The sequence below is a fragment of the Malaclemys terrapin genome, chromosome 4 (genome assembly GCF_027887155.1).
Source record: "Malaclemys terrapin pileata isolate rMalTer1 chromosome 4, rMalTer1.hap1, whole genome shotgun sequence".
Taxonomy (NCBI): domain Eukaryota; kingdom Metazoa; phylum Chordata; order Testudines; family Emydidae; genus Malaclemys; species Malaclemys terrapin.
The window spans coordinates 144,310,691-144,338,549 of record NC_071508.1 but is presented as its reverse complement, the minus strand read 5'-3'; the positions used below and the strand labels follow the sequence as shown (position 1 = coordinate 144,338,549).

Genomic DNA, 27,859 nt, shown 5'->3' with positions numbered 1-27,859 from the left:
GTTCTATGAGATAGGTATATCTCCATATACTTAAAAATATTTACTGCAGCATCAGGGCTGTGGGAGTCTCGCTTCTTTTCCTTTGCGAAGGGGGAAATAGGCTGAGGTCCCACTCAGTTGCAGACCCCCCACTCCTAACCCTAATCTTCTCCCGGCCCATCACCAAACTCTCCCTATGTGGCAGCACAGAAGGCGTGCCTACAGAATGGTTGTCTGCACTACGGAGTGTTCTCCCATCCAGAGCAGGCTACCACCATCCTGTCCAAGTAGTTCCAGCAAGGAGAGGGCTTGACCCTACCAGCATACAAGACTTGACGGTCTAGTAACACTGCAGCAATCAGAATGCCCACTCGGCTCCAATTCAGACCAGTGGGAGTTTTGCCATTGATTTCATAAGCAAAGGATCAAAGCAAAAGTCCGTCCAGCTTCCAGGCTGCTGTGAGCTGAGCGTGTGCCGGGTTCTTTGTAGGGGGAGCACTTAGTGTCTCAATCCAGGAATATACCGAACACCTCTGCAGAGGGAGATTTGTCCAGCCCTCCTTTCCGAAAGGAAGGTCATAGTGACATGGAGCCATTTGGATCTGTGTCGGGGGTGGGGAATCTTGGAAGATGAGCTCACCCTGACCCTTGACAGGAATAGACTGCAAACAATCCCCAAAGATCTATGTATCCTACTCCCACAGTGGCTTTTTACCTACCATTTCTCTATGCATTTATTGCTTGATCTGGGAATTATAACCATAACATTTCTAAGTGACTTGAACAAAAAATACCGTAAAATAAGAAATCACCACAACCTTTTATTTTGTCAAAAACTCTGCAAAGAGGAGTTTCAGAGTAACTCATTATATGTTCCATTCTATATGCATCCGAAGAAGTGGGCTGTAGTCCACGAAAGCTTATGCTCTAATAAATTTGTTAGTCTCTAAGGTGCCACAAGTACTCCTGTTCTTCTTTCTGCAAAGAGGGTGTTTGTTGGAAATGTCAGTAGTCTAAAAGGACACGTGATGCTAAAACAACAATAGGTAGATTCAGGTTCTGATATTAGGCCCCAATTCAGCAACGCATTTAAGCGTATGCGTAGCCAGAAGCACATGCTTAAATTCATCCCTGCTTAGCAGAGTACTTAGGTTTATACCTGACAACAGTGGAACTTAAGCACGTGCTTAAGTGCTTTGCTGAGCCAGGTAGGATGTTGTGCAGCAGACTAGAACTGGGAAGAAAGCATGTTTCAGGTAATACGATGGAGTTTGGATTTTATACTAAGCTACACTTCTGAATTTTGTTACATACCCAGCTGTGACAGCGTGTGGTTCTTCCACATAGAAAAAAAATTAACCATTTAAAATGGTATAAGGAAATCTTATTTCAATTTTTTTTCCCCTGTTCATCAATCAGTGTGTGTGTGAGCATACGTGGTGGTGGAAATAGTTTTGCTCATTTTCATTAAAACCCACTTACTAATTTCTCAGAGTCCAGAAAATATGGGAATGAAGAGCCTCCCTTTCCTGGGGGTATTTACAGCATTGCAGCTACTCTGATGTAACTACACCAACACAAGCCCCGTGTAGATGCCCCCTGCGCTCACGTAAAATAGGGGTTCCATCCAGGCATTGATCTCTCATTGTGCAACAGTGGAGTTTTATGAGTTCTTAGCCCTCATTTAGGGCTTGGTCAGCTATTTCAATATGTAGATACTGCCCATCCCCAGTGACTAAAGGGGTCTGGTCCGAAGCCCTCTGAAGTTAATGGAAACCTTTCCATTGACTCCAGGGAGTATTGGATCAAGCGCCAATCGACCCCATGACTCTACGGGCCAGCCTGAGGGGTGGGTGACCACCCAAGGGGTGCTGTGGCGAAGCAGGACTGGGGACTGGCGAGTCTGGGGGACAGGGCTGGGGCCTGGAAAGTCTGGGGGCAGGGGGCCCCAATGGGACCCTGGGCTACAGACCTTTTGGACAGGCATGTCGAGGAAAAGGTTTTTGTTCAGGAGCTAGCAATTCCTCGAGCAGGAGAGAGAAGCAAAGAAAGTGGGGTTGGGGGGTGAGGAAGAAGAGCGATGAGCGGAGACGGGCCACCCTGTGCCATGCAAACGAGGGAAGGAGCAGAGGATGAGGAAGAGAAGGGGAGCAAGAAGACACGCCGCCTCTTTACACAGTGAGCCCAGAAGAGGCCCGAGGCAGCAGCAGCAAGACAAAGGGGGCGTGAGAGTTGCGGGCAGCAGCAATGCAGAGCAGCACCCAGCGGATGGGCACATGCGGTCATGGAGCTCAGTTCCCGCCGGGTATGCCCTTTGCTTTCCCACGGGGCTGTCTCTCTGCTCCTGCCAGCACCATCAGAATCTGGGCTGCCCCAGTGGGAGGAGACGGTGGCCCCATAAAGCTCTGCAATGGGGTGTGCCACAATGCAGGAGCCCCTTCCCCATTCAGTGCGTCTATGGGGCCATTATGGGGTTAGGGCTTGGTGCTGTCAGTGCTCTCCATCACCACTCAGCTCTTCAGCCAAAGTCAAGCTGTCACGGGGGTGTGGAGGGGATTAACCTGGCTTCCCAGGCCTGGCAGGCACTGGGGCGTTGAGGGAAGTATTAAGGGCAGGAGCCAAAATACAAGTTCGTCCAGGGCGCCATTTTCCCTAAGGCCAGTCCTGCGTCTAATTATTTATTTGCCAAATTTGTAACCCTGTAAGACCTGACTCTTGATCAAAGGGCCACGTCATCTCCTCTGTCTTGTCTTGGTGCTGTGAATATATTTCTAAGATGTAACACTAGGATCTAAAAACAATAATGTGAACAGGGAGTTAAGAAGAATCTTCAAAAGACAGTAAACGACTTCATTGTGGCTCATAAACGGCAATCAAATCTAATAGTCCCACATCAAGGGACTGATCCTGCCAATGACTATACATCTGCAACCCCATTGAAATCAGTGGGAACTTGGGACGTATGTCCTTAGGCACGTTCCAGCCTTCGTTGCTAACATCAAAGTGCAATAAAATTTTTGGAGCTATCAGTACTGTGGAAAACACAAGGAATCCATTGCCTAATAAACTCCTCATGTTGTTGTTGTGGATTTTATGTGACGTCGTTAAATAGTGTCATCAAATAACAGGGCGTTTTGTCGACTTGCCTTTGTGCTGCAGATGTTCCTGCCTGGCTGAAGAGTCTCCGCCTGCACAAGTATGCAGCTCTTTTCTCCCAGATGACATACGAAGAAATGATGGCACTGACCGAATGCCAGCTCGAGGCACAAGTATGTCTCAAATTTGCTATAAAACAGTTAGTCACGTTGCATTTTTTCTAGTGTTATCACGATTAAAAATGCTCTGTTTGTTCAGTTTGTTGATAGGTTTCCCTGAAAACCTTGCATCATCTGTTAACATGGCAAAAAAACCACCAAAAACACGCTGGGGGAGAGGGGTGAGGGGTAAACGACACGTACCCTAAAATGACCTGGCCAATAGCTTCTCAGTGAAGTCAGAGACTGAAATCCTAGTCCCATCAAAGTCAATGGGAGATATGCACTGGCTTTCACCACTCAGCTTTAAGGAGGACACTTTCAGAGGCACAAATGGCAACACCCATTGAAAATCAACAGGAATTTGGTGACTGACTTATTGGTGACTGACTTATTTGTTCCTTTAAAAATCTCCTTAATAGATTGCTTTCCATGCTATCCCTGGGATAAATAGATCTGATTAGCATCTTTAGATATTAGCATCTTTGCTCTCATGTTGCAAATGGATTCTGTTTTCCTCTGAGCTATGATTCCAAAAGTTTGATGGAATTAATGGTCTGGTAACACTTTCATTGCAGGAGAAGGATACTGTGGTCTTTTGGGGTTCAAGGCCTATACAGCTGCTCAGCTGATTTTTGACCAGGTCTTTTTTTTAACTTCCAATTTCTTTAGCCCCTTGTAAGCTTTCTAGAGCCTTCACTAAGGCCATGTCTACACTTACAAGCTGTGTCGCTGTAAGAGCGCTTGTGTAGCCGCGTTATGCTGACAGGAGAGAGTTCTCCCATCGACAGAATAAAACCAGCTCAGTGAGCAGCAGTAGCGATGTCGGTGGGAGAGCGTCTCCCGCCAACACAGCGCTGTGCACACGAGCGCTTATGCTGGCAAAACTTATGTTGCTCAGGGGCTTGGGGGGTTTTTCACTCCCCTGAGTGAAAAAAGTTTTGCCGACATAAGTGCTAGTGTAGACGTGTCCTAAACACTGACTTCCACTGGAGGAAGGAAGCCAGCAATGTCTGAGCCAAGTGTTCCTTAAAATGAAAGGGGCCAGGCAGCTTTCTAAGGGCATGTCGATGGAGGTAATCCACCCCTCCGAGAGGCGGTAACTAGGTCAATGGAGGAATTCTTCCGCTGACCTAGCTGTGTCTACACTGGTCTTAGGGCTGCCTAACTATAGTGCTTGGGGCATGACATTTTTTAAGTGTAGACTCATTTTTAAGTGTAGACCAGGCCTAAGCTTCTCACACCTCTCTTAGAGCCAGTGGGTCTGATTCACCGCACCCTTACTCCAGTTTTATGTCAGGGTACGAGTGAAGATACACCAATGTGGAGCTGGGATAACACTGTCGAGTTACCCCATCATAAAACTGGAGTACCACGATAGTGAATCAAGCTGGGTGCCGCTATTTTGGTTCCTAACTCTGAGAGGGTTTTTTTTTGAGGATTGCTTTTCTCAGCATTGCCACACCTTGTGCAAAATAGTTTGAAACTGCAGTGAGATCTGTACATTTAATGACACAAGTGGTCCCATTGGAGTCAGTGGGCCTTCTCTTAGTGCCAGTGTACAGTACATTCTACTCAGCCAGAGTAAGGCTTGCCTAGTCAGCTCCCTAGAGAACTGCGAACAACTGCAAACAAACTGTGAACAAAGGCAGCAGGTGGCAGAGGGCAATTTTTTCACTTTTGGCCAAGTGTTTGTTTGATTCAAATCACAGAAAACTGTGTGCTGTCACCGAGCCCTGCAGTTCTGCTCCCAGACCTGACACTGGATTTAAAAACATTTTTCTTAAGTCGCTGCGAAGACCTTTCGTCCCTTGTGAGCACTTATAAATATTGCCACTCCAAAGGAGGGTGCACAAGCTAGTGAGAAATCAATAGCTTCAATGGGTTTCTAAGCTGTTTCCATAGACCCTGTGCCTCTCTGATAATCCCTGAATTCAGAGGTTTCTTGAATTAACAGCAGCCCTTTTCACTTACGAAAGAGAGGATTTTTGTGCCTCCTGCTGGCTGGTGGAGATGTTAATGTCACATTGTACTGTATCTTCGCAGAATGTTACCAAAGGTGCAAGGCACAAAATAGTCATCAGTATCCAGAAGCTGAAAGAGAGGCAGAATCTTCTCAAGTCTTTAGAAAGGGTAAGTTATTTCTGCTTCTTTTTCAATTAAAACAATAGCCAGGAATTAATTCTCACATTAAGTCCTTTTTGGTTATTGCTGGGTATTTCCCATATAGTGCATCTTTTTCATTGAGCATTTTCTTTGTTGGTTTGGCCACGTCTGGTTAATTGTATCACAAACCCAACGCTGTACCAACCACGGCATTTTACCAGCAGGCTGCCCACTGGCTTTGGTACAGCGGCGTAAGCTGCCTCCTGGTTCTCCCCCCAGCTCCGGGAGGTTGTAACCTGCAGCACAGCATACATGCCCTGGCACTGCCTGGCCAATTGGAGTTGAAGCCACTGCTCCGCCCTTTCCTGGACCCCGCCTGCCCACTCTCGGTGGGCATGTCTACACAACAGCGGGGAAGATGACTCCTAACTTGGGTGTACGTACACGTGCTAGCGCTACTTGAGCTCGCACTCTAAAAATACTAGTGTGGCCACGGCAACCAAAGTGGTGGCGCAGGCAAGTGACCCAAGTACTGTAGTGCCCAACCCCCTAGTTATACACTGGGGCAGCTAGCCTGAGCCACCGCCCGTCCTGCCACAGCCACACTGTTATTTTTAGTGTACTGCCTCGAGCAGAGCTCGCACGTGTATGTCTACCCGAGCTGGGACTCGCCCTTCCAGCTGTGTAGATGTACCTTGTGCGAGCCAGGGAGTGCCACTCCACGTCAGTAGTGTCACTGGTACTTGCACCCCTCACGTGTGACACATGGGAGATGAAGCCACATGATCACCTACAGGTCCCTCTGCTGCTCTGTTCCCTCGTATACACTGCAGAGGAGAGAGCCACCATGAGCAGAGCTTCGGCATGCATGGGATACAAGACCCCTGGGTGGGATCCCACAGCCCTGCCCTCCCCCTCTTTCTCAGCAGAACTGGTGTGGTTCCGTGATGTCTGCAGGCCCCCACTGCAGAGGAGGAGCACGACTTGCCTACCACAGTGAGTTTTCTAGGCTGGCTGGCTGAAGACTCAGGAAAACAGCACTGCGTCAGTTCACATTCAGCAGGTTCTCTTGGCAGCCAGAAGAGGTCAAACTTTTTTTTGTTCTTTGTAATGAAAATTTAAATTCTGCCGAAGCTGATGGAGCCGTCAGAAAAGCACCAGCATAGCATACCCGCCAGTATCAACTCAGTCCAACACCACGCTGTTTGTTGTTTCGCTGTTATATTATATTGCTTCAATCATTCTATGCACAGCCTCTGCCTAGGAGCTGTTCAATAATTACGCTACGCATTGCTATTTATTGGTGTTTTGGTTAGCTCACCACTTTATTTTGCATGTTTAAACGACGGGATTTTATTTATGGAACTGTAGGAGTTAGTAAAGCCGTATTTCCCTCTGTACATTAATAACAATCATTACATCCAAGAGACAGGCGGCGGGATTGAGTTTGCTTTGTAGATGTGTTTTCTAGGCAATTTCACAACCTTTCTTCCCCCTCCTCTTCATGAAGTTTGAAATATGGTATTGATTGACTGTCATTACTACAGGAATGTAACCCGAGTTTGGCTGACACAACGAGCTACACAGGCTATCCAATAAGATGGGATAAATAGTAGGGTTTGCTGTTGACTGCTAGCAATATAGTGGGATTTGCCTGGACTCTGGGGCTATGGTTCTGGTTCTGAGGATGTTTTGAGTGGGGCCCATGAGTAAAAGCTGGCCATGGGCTGTATTACTTAGGAGCATGTGTCTCTGGTTTTCAAGTTTTCCTTCCTTTATTTTAACTAACCAGGAGCATGTGTGTGGCTTGATCTTCTGGGCAAGCGTCTCCTGAGTATGTTTCCTTCTTCCCGTAAAGGAGCTGCACCCGGTTAACACAATGGGTCCCCGACGAGCTGCACACCGACTCCATGTAATTCAGAGCGGTGGAGCCGGGAGTGCAGATGGTGAAGAGTGACGGGAAAAATAAACAATCACCCCGCAGCTCAGGCTGGCTTGTGACGCCACATGTGCTTTCTCTTAATATATGTTTCATATGTGCATCCAGAGCGCTTTCCCCAGGAACTCGTCTGCTCTGGTTTTGTATCGGAAGCCAGGCCTCAAGAGCAGTTTGAGTGGGACCCAGTAGCCTGAGAAACTGGAGACGAGTCTGGCCCATATTAAGAACAAGATGCAGTCCTTCCCGCCTTCCTCGCTGGCGTTTCCCCAGGGGAGGGAGGGAGGATTGAACCCAAACGGCAGAAGGAGAACAGCTGTGACGCACACACATATGCAATCTGCCGGGATTAAGAAGCCAACATTTTTCATTCTGAACCACTGGAAGGAATATAAATGTTTGGGGGGGTTTTAAGATCGCATTTGAAATATGAGGTGAAATTCTGGCTCCACTGGCAAAATTCCCATTGACTTTAGTGGGGCCCGGATTTCACCCATGGAGTATTCCAGTGAAATATCTCCCTCTCCAATCAGTCCTCCTTCACCAGAAATGACCCAAAGACCAGCTGTGCCTTCACACCGCTGTGATTCTGTAGGCAGGTTCCAGGCTACAGTAACACTGCCCCAGCCGCTTCAAAGCTGAGAAACCATATCTGGTGGTGGTACTATTATTACCATAACTCCCAGGAGCCCTAGTCATGGACCAGGTTGTGCTAGGTGCTGTACAAACACAGAACAAAAAGGCAGTCCCTGCCCCAAGGAGCTTACAGTCTAAGTGTAAGATGAGAGACACCTAGTGATAGAAACAGACGGGGAGGACAAGGAGACAGTATGGGTCAGCGTGACAGGCAGTGGTCACAGGGCTCTGTGAAGCAAGCCGGGGTTTGAAGGAGAATGAAGAAGTGACTTCGTGGATGTTTATAGGGAGCTCCTGCCAGGGGGAGGGGCAGCATGGGAGAAAACAGGAAGGTGCTTGCTTGAAAATGTAACAAGTGGGTGATGGAGGTTGGCATCATGGGAGGCAGGAACTGGCCTTTCAACAGCGAATGGGAGACAAGCGATCAGCTGGGGTTAGCCCGTGCGTGGCCTTGCAAGTGAGGACAAGTCGTTTATGTTTGATATGATAGAGAAGGCGGAGCCAGTGGAGGGGTGACATGGTCAAAGCAACTGGGTGGGAAAATGATCTTAGCAGCATTTGGAGTGGCGACGAGCAGGGCAAGATTGCATTTGTCAAGTCCAGGAAGAAGCGTGTTGCAGCATTTGAGACACAAGTTGATAAGAGCCTGGAGAAGGGCTTTAGGTATGTGGATGGATAGATGGGCCAGACATGGGCCAAGAAGGCAGTACTGAGAGCCAGAGCCAGGGTAGGGTTAGGTTAGAGACTGAATTTTGTGCAGGGTAGACAGCGCTGAAATCTCGAGTGCTGTTCTCATGTGATTCCTGTGAAAATTGCAAGATCTCTGCTTTCTTGAAGGGTGGGAATCTCACCAGATATTGGGTGGCATCTGCACTGGACCTGGACGCGAGACTCGCACCGGTTTTGGATCCCACCTGATTCATGGAGCGGGTTCAGATTCAGGAGTTCAAATGTGAAGGCGCACACCTGAAAATGGGGCAGGAGGGTTTCAGGTGGCTTCAGACTTGAAGTTCTAGTTCTTACCTGTTTCTGTTAAAACGGTTCTGTGAAAGCCTCAGTTAATTAAATGGACCAACTTACTGAACATGGAGCACACAGGACAAGTAAGTCCTGGAGTAGGAACACTAGAAGAGGCTTCTGTGGAGGTTGTTTTTCTGGAAGCAATGTTCTAGTGTTCCAGCTGAGCTGAGGCGGCATGGCTGAGCTCAAGGCAGCTAGCGGCATATTGAGATTGCAGACATACCAGCTGCTAATCTTTTTTGTTGTCTGGAATCTGCAGGACATCCTGGAAGGTGGCAACCTGCGCATCCCACTGCAGGAGCTACATCAAATGATCCTCACCCCGATCAAAGCCTACTGCTCCCAGAACTCAAATACAGACGACCAGAGCCGGGACCTGGATTCCCACCACCTGCCTTCTCTGATCGGCTCGGACAGCCAAGGCTCCGACTGCAAGGACTCTGCCTCTGGGTGCATACAGCAGCACCACTTGCCTGGCTGCGAGGGCGAGTCTGGAGGGGCACCTTTGCCCGAAGGGGATCTCCCTGGGCAGTTCACAAGAGTCATGGGGAAAGGTCAGCCGCTCCCATTGTCCTTATTCCTTCGGTTAGGAGTGAATGGTTAAGAACAGCGTTTATTTCATAGCAGCTCTGGTCCCCATCCACCCTCCTCCTGTCCCGCTCATCATAATATTCTCAGGGCCCCATGGTGCTAGGTGCTAAGTGTGGGTAAGAGACAGTCCCTGCCCCAAAGGGCATGCAGTCTAATTAAGGAAGATGGACAGAGGTGAACTGATGTACGCAAGGGGACATAGCAGAGACAGGACTGCACCCGGCTCTCCGGAGTCCCGTAGTACCATGCTGCCATCATTCACGTGTGCTCTAGCGCTGGCAAAAAGGTGAGGTCAGGAGGAGATGGGGACGTAGCCTTACTCTCCTCCCCAGCCAGTAGAACTGGCTGAGCTCACTGTCCCCCATTGTACAGGGGGGGTCCTTCCTTCTCCTGTGTGCTGCAGAGCTCCAGAGGGCATTATGCCTGTCTGAGTCACAAAGCCTCCTGAGCCTACTGCACCACCTCCAACGCTAGGGGATATGTCTACACTGCACACTAAACCTGGGCTCTGACTCCGGTTTGAGCCCCCTTTCTGTCCACACAGATCAGTCTGACTCAGGTCAGCAAGCCCTCAGGACCCTGTGAGGGGGGTGGGTCAGAGTCCATGTCCCACTGCAACTCAGGGCCAAGCCCTGTCATTTTGCAATGTGGATGCAGGTCAAGCTGCAGACATGAGTCAGAATGGTGCAGTATGGACGTGTTAGCACGGCTCCGAGACCAGGTCCAGCAAGTGTAAATCCTGGTTTACAAGACAGTGTGGATGTTCAAGCATGAGCTTGGAACCCCTGAGTCCACAAGCATGGATCCCACAGCCCCCGGCTTAGTGTGCAGTGCAGACGTAGCTAGGCCGGCCCGAGCAGATACAGCTGAGCCCTATACAAATAGGTTTGTTGGAAGTTTGAATCAGAATGAGCCTTTAGTGTTTGTGCACCATTATTTTTTAAAGCCCGTGGAAGGATCTGCCTCTTTGGTGCACGATCCTAGAATCGAGTGGCTGCTCTGGGGTTACCTTCGGTCTGGCTGCTTGCTTTCATTGACAGCCCTTGTCCCCTGCTGCTCACCGGTCCACGTACGCCTGTGGAGTTTTTTATAGCCCCGACTTGCAGTACGAGGGAGTGCACGTACAGAGCAGTTGCTTCCTTTAGCTCCGTGATCATGTGACACGGATCGAGAGAGAGCGCCTGGGACTGGCATTTGTTTAATGTGAAAGTTGTGGGAGGGTTGGGTATTTTAAAACACTTTCCTTGGTGTCTTGGGCCCTGACTGTACATGCTTAAGTGCTTTGCTGAACTGGGGCCTTAAAGCACATTGCCCAAGCAGTCTGAGCTCCTGTAGTAGTGCTACCCATGGTCTCTGCCTCTCCCTGCCCCCTGGCCTCTGTGTGTCCCTGCCTGTACAAGAGTTTGCTGGGGCTCGACCCTCTCTGGGGCGGCGGGGAGCCACACCGGCTCACTACCCACTGGTGCTTGGGTACTTTGTCCGGCTGCAGGGTCTCCCTCTGCAACCCTTGCAATCCTGGAAGACGCAGTAAGCCCGACCCTGGCTCAGGGCGGGCACCAATGCTATGTCAGGGCTCAGGCCCTCAGTCAGGGCTGAGCAGCAAGCAGGAGTATTTAGCCCAGGCCCTAGGTCAGGGCGGGGCAACAAACGCTGAATCAGGAGCTCAGGCCCTCAGTCAGGGCTGAGCAACAATAGTAGGCCTAAGCCTCAACAGGCCTGGGAGAGGGGGAGACTGCCCCATGGGTTGGGTGGCAGGGGGGACGCAGGCCCTCCCACTCCACTGCGTCCCAGCCCGGGGCCCTAGCAGCGGCAGTGGGGATCCTGGCCGCAACACACTGACATCGGCTCTGGCAGTGCAGCAGCCAGACTGGGGTCGGCTGCCCCCGGGCTACTTCCACACTCCCCCTCGGGGCCTATCTGGGGGCTGGTGTCGGCCTCGGGGGGCTCCTGGACCATGGGTGCGTCCGGCCAGGGATCGTTCGGCAAGTCCGGCGGCTCCTCCGCGTAGTGGGCGCAGGGCAGGCCCAGCAGCTCCTCCGGGTAGCGGGCGCGGGCCAGGCCCGGCGGCTCCCGGCGGCTGCCCCGGGCCGCGGAGGTTTCCCATCCCCGAGCTAGGCTGGAGACATCTGGTCTCTCCGGTGGCTGGGGCCTGACTGAGCTCTGAGGGCGAGCTTTTGTACTTCCGGGTCGCTGCCTGACCCCCTGAGGGGCGGGCTCAGAGCTCACTAGCTCCGCCCACTCCAGCCTCCGGTTGGGCTCTTCCCCCTCCAAGGCCACACCGACTCACTACACTGCCCCACCACTGTCACTGCACTTTGAAATACAGGAGGAACAATTATACTGGGCAAAATCCTTTGTTGCTGGTGTAAATGTCTTCACTGACTTCAATAGCATTTTGCCCATTTATACCAGCAGAGAATTTGTCCTGCTATGGTCAGTACAAAACAAAACTAGTTTCTAGAGCTGAGGAATGATTTAAAAGAATATCTACGAGGGATGGGGGAGTCCATTCAGCCTCATTTTTGAACCATGCAAACATCTCTAAATCGTTCCTAAAATAGCTTTTCTGTAATAAAAGTGGTGTATACAGAGCACGTGATGGTGTGCTAGAAAGGTTCTCTTCACACCCATTTGGGAGGACCTGCCTAACTTACTCAGAGCTTCACCGCTCCTGGGTAATTCAGACTGCCCACTCCCAACACTGAGTGCGGACTGTTCTGTGTAGCAGCTTGCTGGGTGGAGAATGGAGTAGTTGGGTAACGGGGGGACGGGGAGTAGTCTATCCAAAAAAAAAAAAAAAAAAGGGTCAGACTTCCATGGAGAAATGTCAGCCCCGGTCCATTTCCAGCACTTTCTGTTTAAAATGTATGAATAGAAATAAAATACAAATTACATAGAAACTTCAAAGGGCAGAAAATCGAGCCCGGTGTGTAATTTCACACTGATTGGCCACCTACTTTGAGAAAAATGGTTCTTTGTGCCTCATTTTAAGCCCATATCAGACCTCACTGCTAACTCTGGTGCCATGACCAACACCTCCATAATGCATGAAGTTGAGTGGTATGGAGAATTATCAGTAGAAGTTGGGGAAATGGCATTGTTAGGAGGCCTTTTCTGAAAACTGGGGAAATTTTGTGGTCACCATGAGGGTTAAAATTGATGGAAGCCATAATGTAGAGAAGGCTCCTGTGACCAGTTGTTTTAATTGCGCTTGCTTTCCAGCAGGTTTAACTAATATGGCCGTTCTGGCTGTAGAATTCTGCGGCTCCTACGGACTTTAACACCAGTTCAGTTGAGCCAGGGTTAGAATGGGTGGGAGTGTTTTGGTAAATTCCCCCAATGCAGACATCGTCTTATTCTGTAAGTTAATTTGCACACACTTTTGTGGCATTATTTCAAAATCTTGCTGTCAGTCAAATCAGTGGGAATTTTGCCATTGACTTCAGTGAGACCAGAATTTGACCCTGGAGGCAATAGATTTTAACACCGCACTCTTTGTGTGACAGTGTCTTTCATGTGTGAGAATAGGATAAGATAGGGGGAACCAGATTCTGCTCTGTTACTGCTGATTTGCACAAGTATAACTCTAATGGAGTTACTCTGGCTTTACAGCAATGTAACTGAGAGCAAAATCTGGCCCTAAATATAGACTGGCATGGCTGGAATTGTAAAAGGGTGTCTTTATACACAAGTGCTCCATTGATGACTCATTTCAGACAATTGCAATGGAAGTTTAAGACCATTCTTAAAAACAACACATTGATTTCAGTCCCGTTTCCTGGTCACCATGTGTTTTGCTAGCTATCCTTTTTTTTTTGTTTGTTTGTTTGCAGTATGTACACAACTTTTAGTTTCCAGACCTGACGAGGAGAATATAAGTTCCTATTTACAGCTCATAGACAAATGTCTAATTCATGAGGTGAGTTGTGTCAGATCTTATAAAACTGTTGTTCTCATTGCTTAGAAACTGTTTCCAAAGTTTCTGTTTATGTAAACATTTTGGTTTCTAACACAAATATTTTTGGGGGTATTAATAGTAATTCTGACTGAGGCAGACTGTAAATGCAATGTGATGCACAGAAGTGTAGGTCACCGTGTCCCTGTACAACATCAAAGAACTGGAATTGAGAAATTCATCGTGCTTGTGACGTTATGATCAACAGCTGGATGACAGAAAAACCCAGGATGAATGTGCATGGGGTTTCTAGCAGAGAGACGAAACTATCGTTCAGCATTTCCAGCTTCTATTTTGTGGCAAAAATTCTGTGATTCGGAACCTACCATTCTGTGTGCCACTTCCTGAAAGCTGCTTGTTTATGGATTTTTTTTTTAATTGTAACTTTTTCTAAAAGGTACATTACCACGTGTCCTTCAGGGTGACTGAAACATATTTTGAGCTCCATATGCCATAGATCTAGGGCACAAACCCTGCTGTGTATATTTATCCCCTTATGTGTACCGAGTTCCTGCTGCATTTGTTACTCCTGGGGGAATTCTGTGCCAAAAAATTAAAAATTCTGTGCAAAGTATTTTAAACTTCTGCATATTTTGTATGTCAAAATAACACAATATAATAACACCAGTTTGTTATTTTGGTAATTTATTTCAAGTACCTGTCATCGAGTATGTCTGTAACAGTACAGACTGGGGAAAAATGATTCAGGAAATGTTTTTTTGACAAATAGATTCCTTGCTAGACCTATGAATACAGAACTCTGAGTAATTCATCTAAACTACAATACAGAACTGTATTGCCCGCACCCCTCAGAAGCAGTGCAAAGGCTTGGGGGGATTCAGGGGTAACAGAGGAGCTGAGGGAGAGGGAAGGAGCCTGGAGTGAACCTGGAGGGTTATTGGGTGCGGATGGGAGAAGTATGGGACAGTTTTTGGGAGGGAGAGTGATTGTGAGGGAGTTGGAGAGCCTCCCCCATGCAGACCCTGGCTGACCCCTAACTTTCCCATTCAGTCAGGCACATCTGCTCTTATCCCCGTGTGTCCCTGCAGCCTCCCTCCGCCATCCACATGTAGGGTGACCAGATGTCCCGATTTTATAGGGACAGTCCCGATTTTTGGGTCTTTTTCTTATATAGGCTCCTATTACCCCCCACCTTCTGTCCCAATTTTTCACATTTGCTGTCTGGTCACCCTATCCACATGTGGCCATGCACCCCCCTACCCTCTGTCCCCATGTGGCCCTTCAGCCCACCTCCCATTCAGCCCCTGGCTCAATGCTGTCACCCCACTAGCTCCTGAGCCTGCATCCAAGTCTGGCCCCCACTAGCTCTTCTGAACCCCAATCTGTGATCCCCCCAGCAGCCCTGCGTGCCCCACTCTGTCCGTCTGGTGCCTCCTCACCTGACCCCACTGTGAGGAAAGCAGTCTCTCTGGCTAACTGCCCTCTCTTCTGGCACCATAGCAACCTCTGGTGGGCGAAAGGTGTACTGCAGTTCCTCTCCAGCAGAATCTATATTCTATGGAGAAAAAAAAATCTGCGGGGGGACATTAATTCTTCATGTGTGCAGTAGTGCAGAATTCCCCCAGGAGTACCTTGTATACATATGTGCTGCACCTGAACTTACAAGATGCATGGCATTACATGGCCATGCATCTGAGATCTGGATGGATCTCTAAATGTTTTCCAGAGTCAAAAGATCTACAGTTTACACTGTCTTTACATGGTCACTTGTGTATGAAAGTGGAGTCTAGAATCACTAAGAAATCTGTACTATCCTACAGGAAAAGGAGTGGCAGCATTTTGGCAAAAGTACGTTGACTGCTGTAAACATAAGTATATACAGTATGCTAGGTGAAAAAAGGATTAAATTACAGAGTTCTGAATCCTCCAGTTTACTGTGACCACGTGCAGGGCCGGCTCTGGCTTTTTGGCCGCCCCAAGCAGAAAAAAAAAACGTGCGGCGCGACCAGAGCCAGGGTGCAGGGGGACTCCCTGCGCTGCGGGGGGAGGGGAAGGGAGCGGAGGAGAGAGAGAGAGAGAGAAGGGGGGTGGCCCCACCAGTTGCCGCCTCCCAGGAGGGCTCTGCGCTGCTCCGGTCGGCAGGGAGGATAGGACGCGGGCTGCCCTGCCGGGCTTGCTGCAGGGCGCTCCCGTCCTCCGCGCCACCGCCCCCTACAGGGCAGCCGGAGCAAAACACCACACACACACAAAAAAAAAGCGGCCATGCCGCCCTAGGATTGGGCGGAATGCCGCTCCTACAAGCTGCCGCCCCAAGCACCAGCTTGCTCGGCTGGTGCCTGGAGCCGGCCCTGACCACGTAAGAAGCTATTACCTAAATCATAGAGCTCTCCGCTTGTTCTTGGGCATTTCCCATCCTCATAAAGGCTCCGATTCAGGAAAGCACTAAGTATGTGCTTAGGGTAATTAACCATTGGAACAATTTATCAAGGGCCATGGAGGAATCTCCATCACTGGTAATTTTTAAATTAAGATTGGACTTCTTTTAAAAGATATTCTCTAATTCAAAGGGAACTATTCTAAAGAAGTTCTGTGACCTATGATATACTGGAGGTTAGACAAGATGATCACAGTGGTCTGTTGTGGCCTGGAATCTCTGAAGGGTTTTCCTGAATCTGGGACAAAGACGGAGATTTCCAGCTCAGAAGGGAAGTCACTGACATTCAGGGTTTAAAAAAAACAAACATTATTCTCCCAGAATGCTTCTGTCCACAATAGTAACAAGTTTGCCCAGAGTTTTCAGTGAATGGTTGTGAACTGTCAGCATACGTTGTCAACGTACAGTTTGCCACTTGAAATATACAGCAGCTGCACTAGGAAATTTAATTTTACTATGAAGTGAGTGGTTAGTTTGCTTTCCCACCTCAGCAATGGTTCTGTCTGAGCCAGTCACATAGTTTAAATATAACCAAAGCTTCTAGTATGTGAGTGTACAAAGACCTCTTCCACCTGAGTCCAAGTTCACGGAGATCACATGAAAAGCTCCTTTCACTCTAGTTCTTCATGTATTTCCAGACATAGCAAGATTTTTTTCCCCTTGATTGCTTCATGATGAGTCTTGAAGTCAATGCAGCATTATGAACTGCCTCCATCCTAGCCTAGTCTTCCCTCCCCCACCTCCCCCCGTTTTCTTTATATTTCTGACATTAACCAAATCACCAAGAAAGAAAGATCAGGCTTTTAGTAGAATGTGACTAGACCAGGGGTTGGCAACCTTTCAGAAGTGGTGTGCCGAGTCTTCATGTATTCACTCTAATTTAAGGTTTCGCGTGCCAGTCATACATTTTAACGTTTTTAGAAGGTCTCTCTCTATAAGTCTATAATATATAACTAAACTATTGTTGTATGGAAAGTAAATAAGGTTTTTAAAATGTGTAAGAAGCTTCATTTAAAATTAAATTAAAACGCAGAGCCCCCCCTCCTCCCCCCCGGACCGGTGGCCAGGACCCAGGCAGTGTGAGTGCCATTGAAAATCAGCTCGCGTGCCGCCTTCGGCACCCGTGCCATAGGTTGCCTACCCCTGGACTAGGCCTTTGAAATGTGATTCTGGCTGGGCACATCCCAGCTGCACAGGAGGGTGCAACTCCAAACTCATTCTCTGGGTGATGTAAACAGCGTTACACTGCTCTGGCTGCAATGGTATAAGGGAAGTGCTTGTTGGTATTTTCAAGAAATGTCTTAAGTGGAACAACATTTCCTCCCAGGCAAAATAGGGGCGGGAGGGAATAGATGCTCCATGCCCTATGAAGCCCCAGATTTTTCCTTGCATATTACACATAAAATGGAGAGCTTGTGAAAGGTGCAGGATTGAGAGGCAGAGAGACCGTGGACCTCTCTTTACCCTCTGACCACTCTCAGCCCAGGCAGTGGCTGTGCACAATTCCCCACATCACCCAGCCAGTGTGGCTAAACCTTCCCCTGGAAAGAGCACCTTTTATGGGGGAGAAGATAGTTCACTCTCCATCTCTGTTCAGCTCTTGGGGGGTTAAGACTGCCCACCGAGGTGCCAGTGGCTGCCAGCTGTCACAGTGGTGGGTTTTTGGTGGACACTGTTCCCCAGGGAGGTAGGGAGAGAGCATCAAACTCATGTCACGTTTGCTACTTCACCGCCATCAGATGGGGGACAGTTTTCAGTCACAAAGCTTGATTCCAGCTGGAGACCTTGAGAGGAAAGGGTCAGTTCCCTTCCCCTCATACTTCAGACACCTACCTCCTCCTTCGAGTGCTTGCACATGTCCATTCCAGTGTAGGTGCCCGCCCCAAGCACAGCCGCTGGAATTTTTAACCCTAGTGGTATCTCTTGGGTCAGCTCCAGTGCCCTCTGGTGCCGCACGCTCATAGCTCTGGTATAAAGGGGCCTGTCAACCCTGCTCTCCTTCAGTTCCTTCTTACCACCTGTTACGGCTGCTGGAACTCCTCATCGCTTAGGCGGTCGTTCTCTTAGTGGTTTTCTGACAAATGTAGTGTAAATAGTTGGTGTCGTTTTTAGTAGTTAGTGTCGTTAGTTCGGACACCTCCGCTCTTAGATAGCGGAGTTGTCCACCGTCCCACTGCCGAGGCTTGCGTCGGTCAATGGGTTTCAAGCTCTGCACTTCATGCAGTAAGTCTATGCCTTTGAGCGACCCTCACTCCAGCTGCCTCCAGGGGAAGTTCATAGGAAAGACCACTGCCAAATTTGCAGGGATTTTAAGCCCCGGAATAAGCAGGACCGAACCGTACTGCACGTTTGAAGGTCTTCCTCTTGGAGATAGCCTTAAGGCCGGCCTCGGAGCTGCACTCAGACTTGGCACCGAGTACCTCAGCCTCGGTGCAGAGTGCACCTCCAACAACCCGGAACTCTTGTCGCTGGTCATCTTCCCCGGTGCCCAAGAAGAAACACTTGGGAACCTCCATATATGGTCTTTTTTAAAGACAAAGTCCAGTTGCAACCACCCCCATCGTACCTTTTAAAAGTTGTCTCACAATTTCATTGCAGTCAAGCAATCTTTCTGCCTATGTTCTACCCTCAACCGCATGCGAACAGGGAGGAACAGCGCTTCCACTGGCTGAGTGATGTGGGGAATTGTGTGTAGAATGAGTTGTTAAATGAGCAAGTGGTGAGATGTTCGCGAGTTCGTAACACGCCCTGATGCACTCCGCTGCTGCTTTTTTAGCACAAGTTCCAATTCAGGACATCTGCAGGGTGGCAACCTGGTCATCAGTTCACAACGCACTATGCCATTACACAGCAGGCTAGAGATGACGCCGGCTTCGGCCGGGCGGCGTTACAGTCAGCCTGCCCTTGATCTCCAAACCCACCTCCAGGGCAATTGCTTGTGAGTCACTTACGTTGGAATGGACACGTACAAGCACTAGAAGAAGAAGAAACGGTTACTAACTTTCTGTAGCTGTTGTTGTTCGAGATGCATTGCACATGTCCATTCCAAAACCCACCCTCTGTCGGAGGTGGTCGGCAAGAAGAAACTGAAGAGGGTCGGCAGGGCTCATTATACCGGCGCTATGAGTGTGTGACACCAGAGGGCGCTGGAGCCAAGGCAACAGATACCACTAAGGCAGTGTTTCCCAAATTTGGGATGCTGCTTGTGCAGGGAAAGCCCCTAGCGGGCCGGGCCGGTTTGTTTACCTGCCCCGTCCGCAGGTCTGGCCGATCGCGGCTCCCACTGGCCGTGGTTCACTGCTCCACGCCAATGGGAGCTGCTGGAAGCGGCGGCCAGTACGTCCCTTGGCCCACGCCACTTCCAGCAGCTCCCATTGGCCTGGAGCAGCGAACAGCGGCCAGGGGGAGCCGCGATCAGCCGGACCTGCGGACGGGGTAGGTAAACAAACCGGCGGCGACCCCAGTTTGGGAAACACTGCACTAAGGGGAAAAATTCCGGCGGCTGCACTTGAGGCGCGCACACACCTACGTCGGAATGGACGTGTGTGACACATCTCGAAGAACAACAGTTACAGAAAGGTTGGTAACAATTTTTTCTGAGGTTCCATGTGGCAAGTCACCATCTTGGTAGCCCGGGCAAGTGACCGGACACTCCAGGCCATCCCTGTAACAGCTAGAGTGGGAGCTGTGGAATGGCTTGTGACATTCGGCTCCTCGCCAGGTTGGAGGGATGAGAACAGTGATTCCATAATGTATCCTGGTTTCTGAGGTATGGGGTGGGACCAGGGTTGGAAGTGGTGCCCGGTACTCCTGCAAGGCAGCGCGGAGTACTGCTGAGGGAGCAGGAAGTCATGAGAGCAGAGATATAAAAGGGGAGCCTGGAAGGTGAGGACCGGATGTTTGAGCTTGATGTGCATTGTGAGAGGAAGCCAGTGAAGGGATTGGGAAGGGAGGGGCATAGTCTGAGCTGCGGGAGGGGGAGGTGATTTTTGCAGCTGAATCTTGGATAGGCTTCTTGCTCCGATCCCGTGGTGATGGGTGTGTGACAGGTAATAACAACACTACTTAGCTCTTGTGGAGCTAGCACTTTTCTGCCATAGATTTCAAAACACTTTACAAAGAAGGTATCTTTATCCCCATTTTACAGTTGGGCAAACTGAGGCATAGAGGCAAACTGACTTGCCAGAGGTCCCCAGCAAGGTCAGTGGCAGAGCCAGGAATGGAACCCAGCCCAGTTCTCTCTAGATAGAATTGAAAAGAGGTCAGAATCTGAGACACTGGAGAGAAAACATTGATTGAGTCCTGTATTCCTAAAGCCAACAGTTTTTCATTGATTTCCAACCAGAGCTAAAGTGAGTTGCTCCACAGCAACATGTCGACAGTGTTTTTCATTTGCATTATATATGAATATGTTAATATCACTGGGATGCAAGGTAGGTAGATTGATCGTTAAAGGTGACAGTCAAAAGGATGATATTAAGATGGCTCATGTAATATTGGTTAAGCTGCCCATAAATATGTGTATTGTAGTTAATCACTGTCTGTAGGTCTCTGCTATCGTGGGACATGCACATGAAAACATTCACATAATAATGTGTTAGGAGCACAGGGGTCCCAGATGGCTCAGGGGATTGGTAGTGGAGTAAGGGGACTTCCACTGCCAAGCTCAGGTTAACTCCAACCTGGGGCAGTAGCAACCAAATGCCATTACAATCTCAAGGCACTTTGGTCTCAGTGAAATAGACTGTGGTACAAAAACCTCGAATGGAATAGAAAATAAATGAAACGTCTCAATCCATTTCCTGGGAAACAAGTGTCCACCCCTCAGAAACCACTGCAATTGGTTCTGGCTGGAAGCTCGGGTCAGTAAGGAGATTGAGGATTTTGCTCTGTTGTTATCATGGGAGAAGGTCCCTCCAGGTCCAACCAAGACACGCTGGCAGGACAGCGTATGGAATGTTGCGCTGCAAAACGCTAGCACTGGATCTGTTGAGTACCTGAGCCAGAAGCCATCAGTTGCCAGGGCTGTCAAGCCAGCACCTTTCATGAACACTTACTTTAAAAGTTTTATTTTTGTTTTGTTTTGTTTTTTTAAAGAACTCAGACGTTTGTGTTTATTTTTGGAGAGTTCTTGAAAATTTTAGGGTCTGCACTGGGGGATGAAAATGCAAGTTGCTCACTAGAGGGTAGCTATTAAACAATCAGGAGCATTCATTTATCATTAATAAACTGAGCACTCAGGGAATTTTATGTACATACTATGATCTGAGTCATAGACTTTAAGGTCAGAAGGAACCCTCATGAAATAATTATGACCATTATCTGTCACTAAGCCCCAATATAACTGAATTTCTTTACATAGGCAACATTCAGTACTTTGCTAATTATTCTGTTTTTTAAATAAACATGAATTTTGGTTAAAAGTTAGTAAAAGAAGTAAAAAGAATTGACTTTGTTTGTTGTATCAGTAGGACTTTTTTGTAGCATCACCTAAGTGTTGTACATTTTGGCATCCGTAATGATGTAGCAATAATAATAATTGTATCGGACCTTTATGTATCTGTCATCCTGGTGGACCCACAGCACTTCACACGTACACAGTACCACTGAATTGTAGGGGCTGTGGGCAGTCAGGCAATGGTATAGCATGCCTCACAGTGATGGGGAGAGCAGAAATGAGGGTCCAGGACTCCAGGGAAACCACTTCTCTTTCAGGAAGTGTCATGGGATCTTTGCTCTTAAGATTTCATCGGAAAGAGCTACACATAGGAAACTGCCTGGTGCTCAGTTTGTCTTTTTTCAAAAGTGTAATGGGATGAGACAACTCTGCTAGGAGTTAAACCTGCAATTCAGGGCTTCTGTGTGTTTGCAGCCTGAAGCTTGGATCGCTCAGCTCTCTACTTTGGGTGCATGTTAACTGCCTGTTGTTTTCTTTATTTTTATACCCAACTGCATCATCCATAAGATGTTTACCTTTTTTTTAATTCCTTTTTTTGGGGGGCAGGCATTTACAGAGACACAGAAGAAAAGATTGTTGTCATGGAAACAGCAGGTGCAAAAACTCTTCAGGTCTTTCCCTCGGAAATCCCTTCTAGACATATCAGGATATCGGCAGCAAAGAAAGTACGTTGGGATTTCATCTCTCTGATGCAATGATTGTACTTTGTGGGTTGGTATCTTGGACCAAGATTACGCCAAAGGGGATAATTACACTAACATTCACACTGTGCTAGCTGGAACTCGATGGGTCTGAGTCATGAGGCCAGTTACCTCGAGTGCAGGCAGGACTGGAATATTTCACCTTGTTCTGTTTTAATTCTGTATGTCACAGCCAGCTCTCAAATGTCACTTTAGAGCAGTGGGGCCTGTTATTAGTTATAAGCTCTGATTTGCATTATACTGGCACCTTGAGGTTCCAGCTCAGATCAGGGCTCCATTGTACTAGATGTTAAACTGAGAGACAGTCCCTGCCCCAAAGTATAAATAGACAAAAGCAAAGGGTGGGTAAAAAGTACTATTGTCCCATTTTACAGATGGTGACCTTAGTCTAGAGAGATTCAGTGACTTGCCCCAGGTGACAAAAGCTGCCTGTGGCGGTGCTGGGATTTGAACCCAGATTTCCTGAGTCACACTTTGGTGGCTTACCAACAAGACCATCCTTCCTCTATGTGGCGCCCACCTTAAATCAGGGATTCTGATTGACCTGCTCATCTCCCAAGCCTACACTTTCCCCACGGTAATTGGAGCACTTGAAAAGATTAAAAAGTAGGGCTGTCAAGTGATTAAAAAAAATTAATCGCACGATTAATTGCTCTGTTAAACAATATTAGAATACTATTTATTTAAATATTTTGGATGTTTTGTACATTTTCAAATATATTGATTTCAATTACAACACAAACTACAAAGTGTACAGTGCTCACTTTATTTTTATTACAAATGTTTGCACTGTAAAAAAGAAAAAAGAAATAGTATTTTTAATTCACCAATTTAATTCAAGTATTGTAGTGCAATCTCTTTTTCATGAAAGTTGAACTTACAAATGTAGAATTCGTGCAAAAAAAGTAACTGCACTCAAAAATAAAACAATGTAAAACTTTAGAGCCTACAAGTCCACGCAGTCCTACTTGTTCCGCCAATCGCTCAGACAAACAAGCTTGTTTACCTTTGCAGGAGATAATACTGTCCACTTCTTGTTTAAGGAAAAAGTGAGAACAGGCGTTCGCATGGCACTGTTGTAGCTGGCATCACAAGATATTTATGTGCCAGATGCGGTAAAGATTCATATGTCCCTTCATGCTTCGCCCACCATTCCAAAGGACATGCGCCCATGCTGATGACGGATTCTGCTCGATAACAATCCAAAACGGAGCAGACCGACGCATATTCATTTTCATCATCTGAGTCAGATGCCACCAGCAGAAGGTTGATTTTCTTTTTTGGTGGTTCAGTTTCCACATCTGACTGGTGCTCTGTTAAGACTTCTGAAAGCATGCTCCACACCTTGTCCCTCTCAGATTTTGGAAGGCACTTCTGATTCTTAAACCTTGGGTCGAGTGCTGTAGCTATCTTTAGAAATCTCACATTGGTACCTTCTTTGCATTTTGTCAAATCTGGAGTGAAAGTGTTCTTAACTCGAACACCCATGTACTGGGTTGTCATCCGAGACAGCCATGACACAAAATATATGGCAGAATGCAGGTAAAACAGAGCAGAAGACATACAATTCTCCCCCAAGGAGTTCAGTCACAAATGTAATTAATGCATTATTTTTTTAACGCGCATCAATGGCATGGAAGCATGTCCTCTGGAATGGTGGCTGAAGCATGAAGGGACATATGAATCTTTACCGCATCTGGCACATAAATATCTTGTGACATAAATACCTGGCAATGCCAGCTACAAAAGTGCCAGGCGAACGCCTGTTCTCACTTTTGGGTGACATTGTGAATAAGAAGAGGCCAGCATTATCTCCTGCAAATGTAAATAAATTTGTTTGTCTTAGCGATTGGCTGAACAAGAAGTAGGACCGAGTGGACTTGTAGGCGCTAAAGTTTTACATAGTTTTGTTTTTTGAGTGATGTTATGTAACAAAAAAAATACATTTGTAAGTTGCGCTTTTGTGATAGAGATTGCACTACTGTACTTGTATGAGGTGAATTGAAAAATACTATTTCTTCTGTTTATAATTTTATAGTGCAAATATTTGTAAAAAAAAATCTAAAGTGAGCACTGTACACTTTGTATTCTGTGTTGTAATTGAAATCAAATATTTGAAAATGTAGAAAAACATTCAAAATATTGAATACATTTCAATTGGTATTCTATTGTTTAGTGCGATTAAAAGTGCGATTAATCACGATTAATTTTTTTTAATCGTGGCTAATTTTTTTTGGTTAACTGCTTGAGTTAACTGCAATTAATCGACAGCCCTATTAAAAAGTAATAACAGCACTTGTCCCTCTCTGCAGTTTGGTTTTCTCTCCTGTGTTGCTGCCCCTCCAGTTTTGGTGTCATCTGCAAATTAAATCACTGTTGGATAGACACCAGGAAAAGCAATCAACAAGGGTGCAGCGAGGCTCTTGGGCTTGTTTAGGTTAGTTGATCAAAAAACATCAGGAGGGCCCTGTAGTGGGCTACTTGCTTCTCCACTGTGACTGAGAAGCACAACACCACAGACCTGTGCCTTGGCTAGAGAACCACTTAGCAGGAGACACTTCATTAGGGTGAAATTCACCCCTGTGCAAAGCACCATCATACAGCAGGTGTGCTACCTAACGTCATGCCTAAATGCTCAAAATAAGGCATATGTGGGGTATCGACCGAGACTGGATTCTCTGCACCCTGCAAGGCGTGAAATTCCCCCCTCCTGATCTAGATCAAGTGTGTCATTTTCTTGTACTTTCTTTGCTCTTCCAGTCTGGGTGAAGCTGCAGGCTAAGAGTGCAATGGTGCAGCTCTGCCTTTCACATAGTTCCATAGGTATAATGGCAAAATCACTTCCTGCATGAGGTTTAAAGAAACTGGGTTGTGTGTCATGATGGGTAGATTTATACTGGTCTGGATCGCATAATCGTATTATTTTTGAAGTCTTGTTCACTATAGCATGCACAGGCAGGAGAGATTAGGGCTAAGAGGAAGGTGAGTTGAAACGTCAAGGGTTGGAGAAGGGACAGGGCGATACAGGAACTGCATAAGTGATAACAGCTGTTAATCTCCCAATAGCTACCCTCATTTCATAGAATCATAGAATATCAGGGTTGGAAGGGACCTCAGGAGGACATCTAGTCCAACCCCCTGCTCAAAGCAGGACCAATCCCCAACTAAATTTGGCATGTTTCAAACGTCAGCGAGTAAATAATAAGTATCACAGCAAAACTACCCATCTCTTTGTGTAATCATTTAAAACAATTGGGCAAGAACACTAGGAAGACTTTACACCGCAGTGAAATCTGCATGATCTATTTGTTCTATGGGATCAACCGGTTCTTTTATTTTTTTGGTGCTGTTTCTTTGTTTCAGTGTGACATACCAGTAATTAATGGTGTGACATAGAAATGGGTAAAATATCCTAATTACAAACCAAGAATGGCCTGCCACTAGAGATATGTGTTTAAAAGACACATTAACCAAAATTCCCTCAACTTCACTACTGCAAAATGCCTCCATACTAGAGTCATCAAACTGTGGGAGAAACTTAATCTGCAAACACTTGTTTTTCACATGGCAAATGAAAACAAATTCCACTCCTTGTTCATCTGTTGTGCAGACTGCCCCTCACTTTCATCATCATGCCCCGTTACCCCTAAATAAAAGAATTTAGTTTATTGGGCTGTTGCTCCCGCCATACATGTGGGGGAGGTGAGTTAATGAGATTTAAGGGCCTGATTGTTCACTCCCTTCCCCTGTGCAAATCAAGAATAACTCTACTAAAATCAGTGAAGTAACTAACACTGGTGTATCATCAGAATCAGGGAGATGAGGAGGAGGCCCTGAGAGTCAGAATCATGAACCCGGCTTGTCGTGGGAGCTTTTATTCATGGATTCTAAGGGCAGAAGGGACCACTGTGATCATCTAGTCTGACCTCCTGCATAACAGAGGCCAGAGAACTTCCCCAGAATAATTCCTGTTTGAACTAGAGCAGATCTTTTAGAAAAACGTCCCATCTTGACTGTATGTGGTTACACATAGTCTAAGGACCAGACTATGTTCTTCTGACTTCAGGGAAGTTACTCTGGGTTCAAATTGCTGTAACTGAGATCAGAATCTGGTTCTAAGCAGGTAACATTTGTTATCCACTTGCTGCCCATCTCCATTAGTGTCAGGCTGCCAACCCAACCGAGACTGCATCGTACTGGTTTACAGAGAAAGTGCTTTTCGCAACCAAATGGGCTAAGAGATCTGTAAACTTTCTGGCCCCATTTACTCTGGGTTTTCAAACTGTGTTAGCACTGTTCTAAAGAACTGTGTTTAAACCTGGCTCTTGCTAGGGAGGTGTTAATGCAGTTTGACATCTTAGTGTGGATGGAGCCTTTGAGACTGATCAGCCCTTTTCTAACGATTGTCACTCACACAAGCACAAACAATCCAAAGGAAGATTTGATACCGGGTGCAATGCCTGTGTCTCATTCTGTGCAGAAGTTGTCTACATTCATCATTTCTTTTCTCTCTCTTTTTCTTTTTCTTTTTTCTTTTTTTCATTTAAAATGAGCAAATTTTAAACCAGCCAAATAAACCAAAAATGTAAACCGCAAACTCCTAACACATAACCAAATATAGAAATTAGAGAAATTAAAGCCTTAAGTAAGCCAAAGAAAGGAAAAACACTTACACACCAGAAACAAGCAGGAACGCAAGTGGCTTCCAAGAGACATGGATCTGGCCCTGTGGACCCAAATCTTGAGATGCTGAGTATTATGTTCACACCATGCACACAGAGAAGTTAGATTAAAAACATAAAATACTTGTGCTGGATGCTTGCAACATAACACTACTTTATTTCTTAGAATTTGGAGTGGTAACATCCAAGAACCAAAAACAGAGAGAGAAAGCAGGCTGCTCCCTAAGACAGAGGCACAACTCACCTCATTTGCGCTAGGCTGCCTTCTTGCAAACTGACTTTGACAGATCTGTGTGCTTGGTGCTTCCCTACAGAGCCCTTTAAGCAGCAAACCAGACCAGGAAACCCCTTCAAAATTAAAGTGATGGCTTATAATTTTAACTTTGTTTTACATACACCACACTCAGCACTGTCAACTCTCATTTCATCGGAGGCAAAGGCGCTCAGCAACTCACAGCATCAGGTCCTCAGTAGGTAAAGAGCCACAAAGGAAGAGAAAACTAGGAAGCAAATATAGCTCACAGAGGAACCAAGAATCAGCTTAGGACCCTTCTTTGTCACTGTGGGAAATGCAGAGTAGCACAGGCATCTTGAGAAGGCTGCATGGGGCTTGCAAGCCGCGGAGTGCCGGTATATCAGTTTTTTATTTCCAGTGCAAGCTGAGATTCTGGAGAATATACCAAAACCCCCAGGGCACCGCCAGAATCCATATACTTCTCCAGGCTAAGTGTCTGGATTTCTCCCTGTTTAGCACTTAAAAGGTCATTTACATCTCACCAGCCATCATGAAACAAATCCCTCCTGCCTCTCTTCCACGCACTCTGCTTTGACTCACTCACAGGAGTATGGTAAGCAGGATAGGGCCTCAAGGGGCTAACCCAAAGTTTAATGCTAGCCACGGGGCTTACATGTGCCGCTGTCCTCTGAATCCAGTGAAAGCAATTCTGTTCCCTCTTGTGGCGATCCTCGGGAAGACACTTTGGCTAGTTTGGCATTAGAGAGCCCTGTCCACTGAAGTCAGTGTGAGTTTTTCCATTGATTTTAGTGGGAGATGGGTCAAGGTGAAAGCTCGTTAGGCTGTGCTGATTTCCAAACCCATCTTTAATCACTACTAACCACGTGCCATTTGAATATATTCTGAAAGTA

The 27,859-nt window shown here is 47.1% G+C and overlaps 1 protein-coding gene across 6 annotated transcripts in view; it reads left to right on the top strand.

Annotated features, from left to right (window-relative positions):
* The window catches only part of SAMD4A (sterile alpha motif domain containing 4A), a 212,203-nt gene that overhangs the window by 169,011 nt on the left and 15,333 nt on the right, over positions 1 to 27,859 (top strand). For all 6 annotated transcript variants that reach the window (XM_054026081.1, XM_054026080.1, XM_054026079.1 and 3 more), the window contains 5 exons: positions 3,139 to 3,248; positions 5,280 to 5,366; positions 9,191 to 9,485; positions 13,356 to 13,441; positions 21,877 to 21,995. In XM_054026081.1, coding sequence (XP_053882056.1) covers positions 3,139 to 3,248; positions 5,280 to 5,366; positions 9,191 to 9,485; positions 13,356 to 13,441; positions 21,877 to 21,995 — 697 coding nt within the window. The remainder of the gene's footprint in view (positions 1 to 3,138; positions 3,249 to 5,279; positions 5,367 to 9,190; positions 9,486 to 13,355; positions 13,442 to 21,876; positions 21,996 to 27,859) is intronic.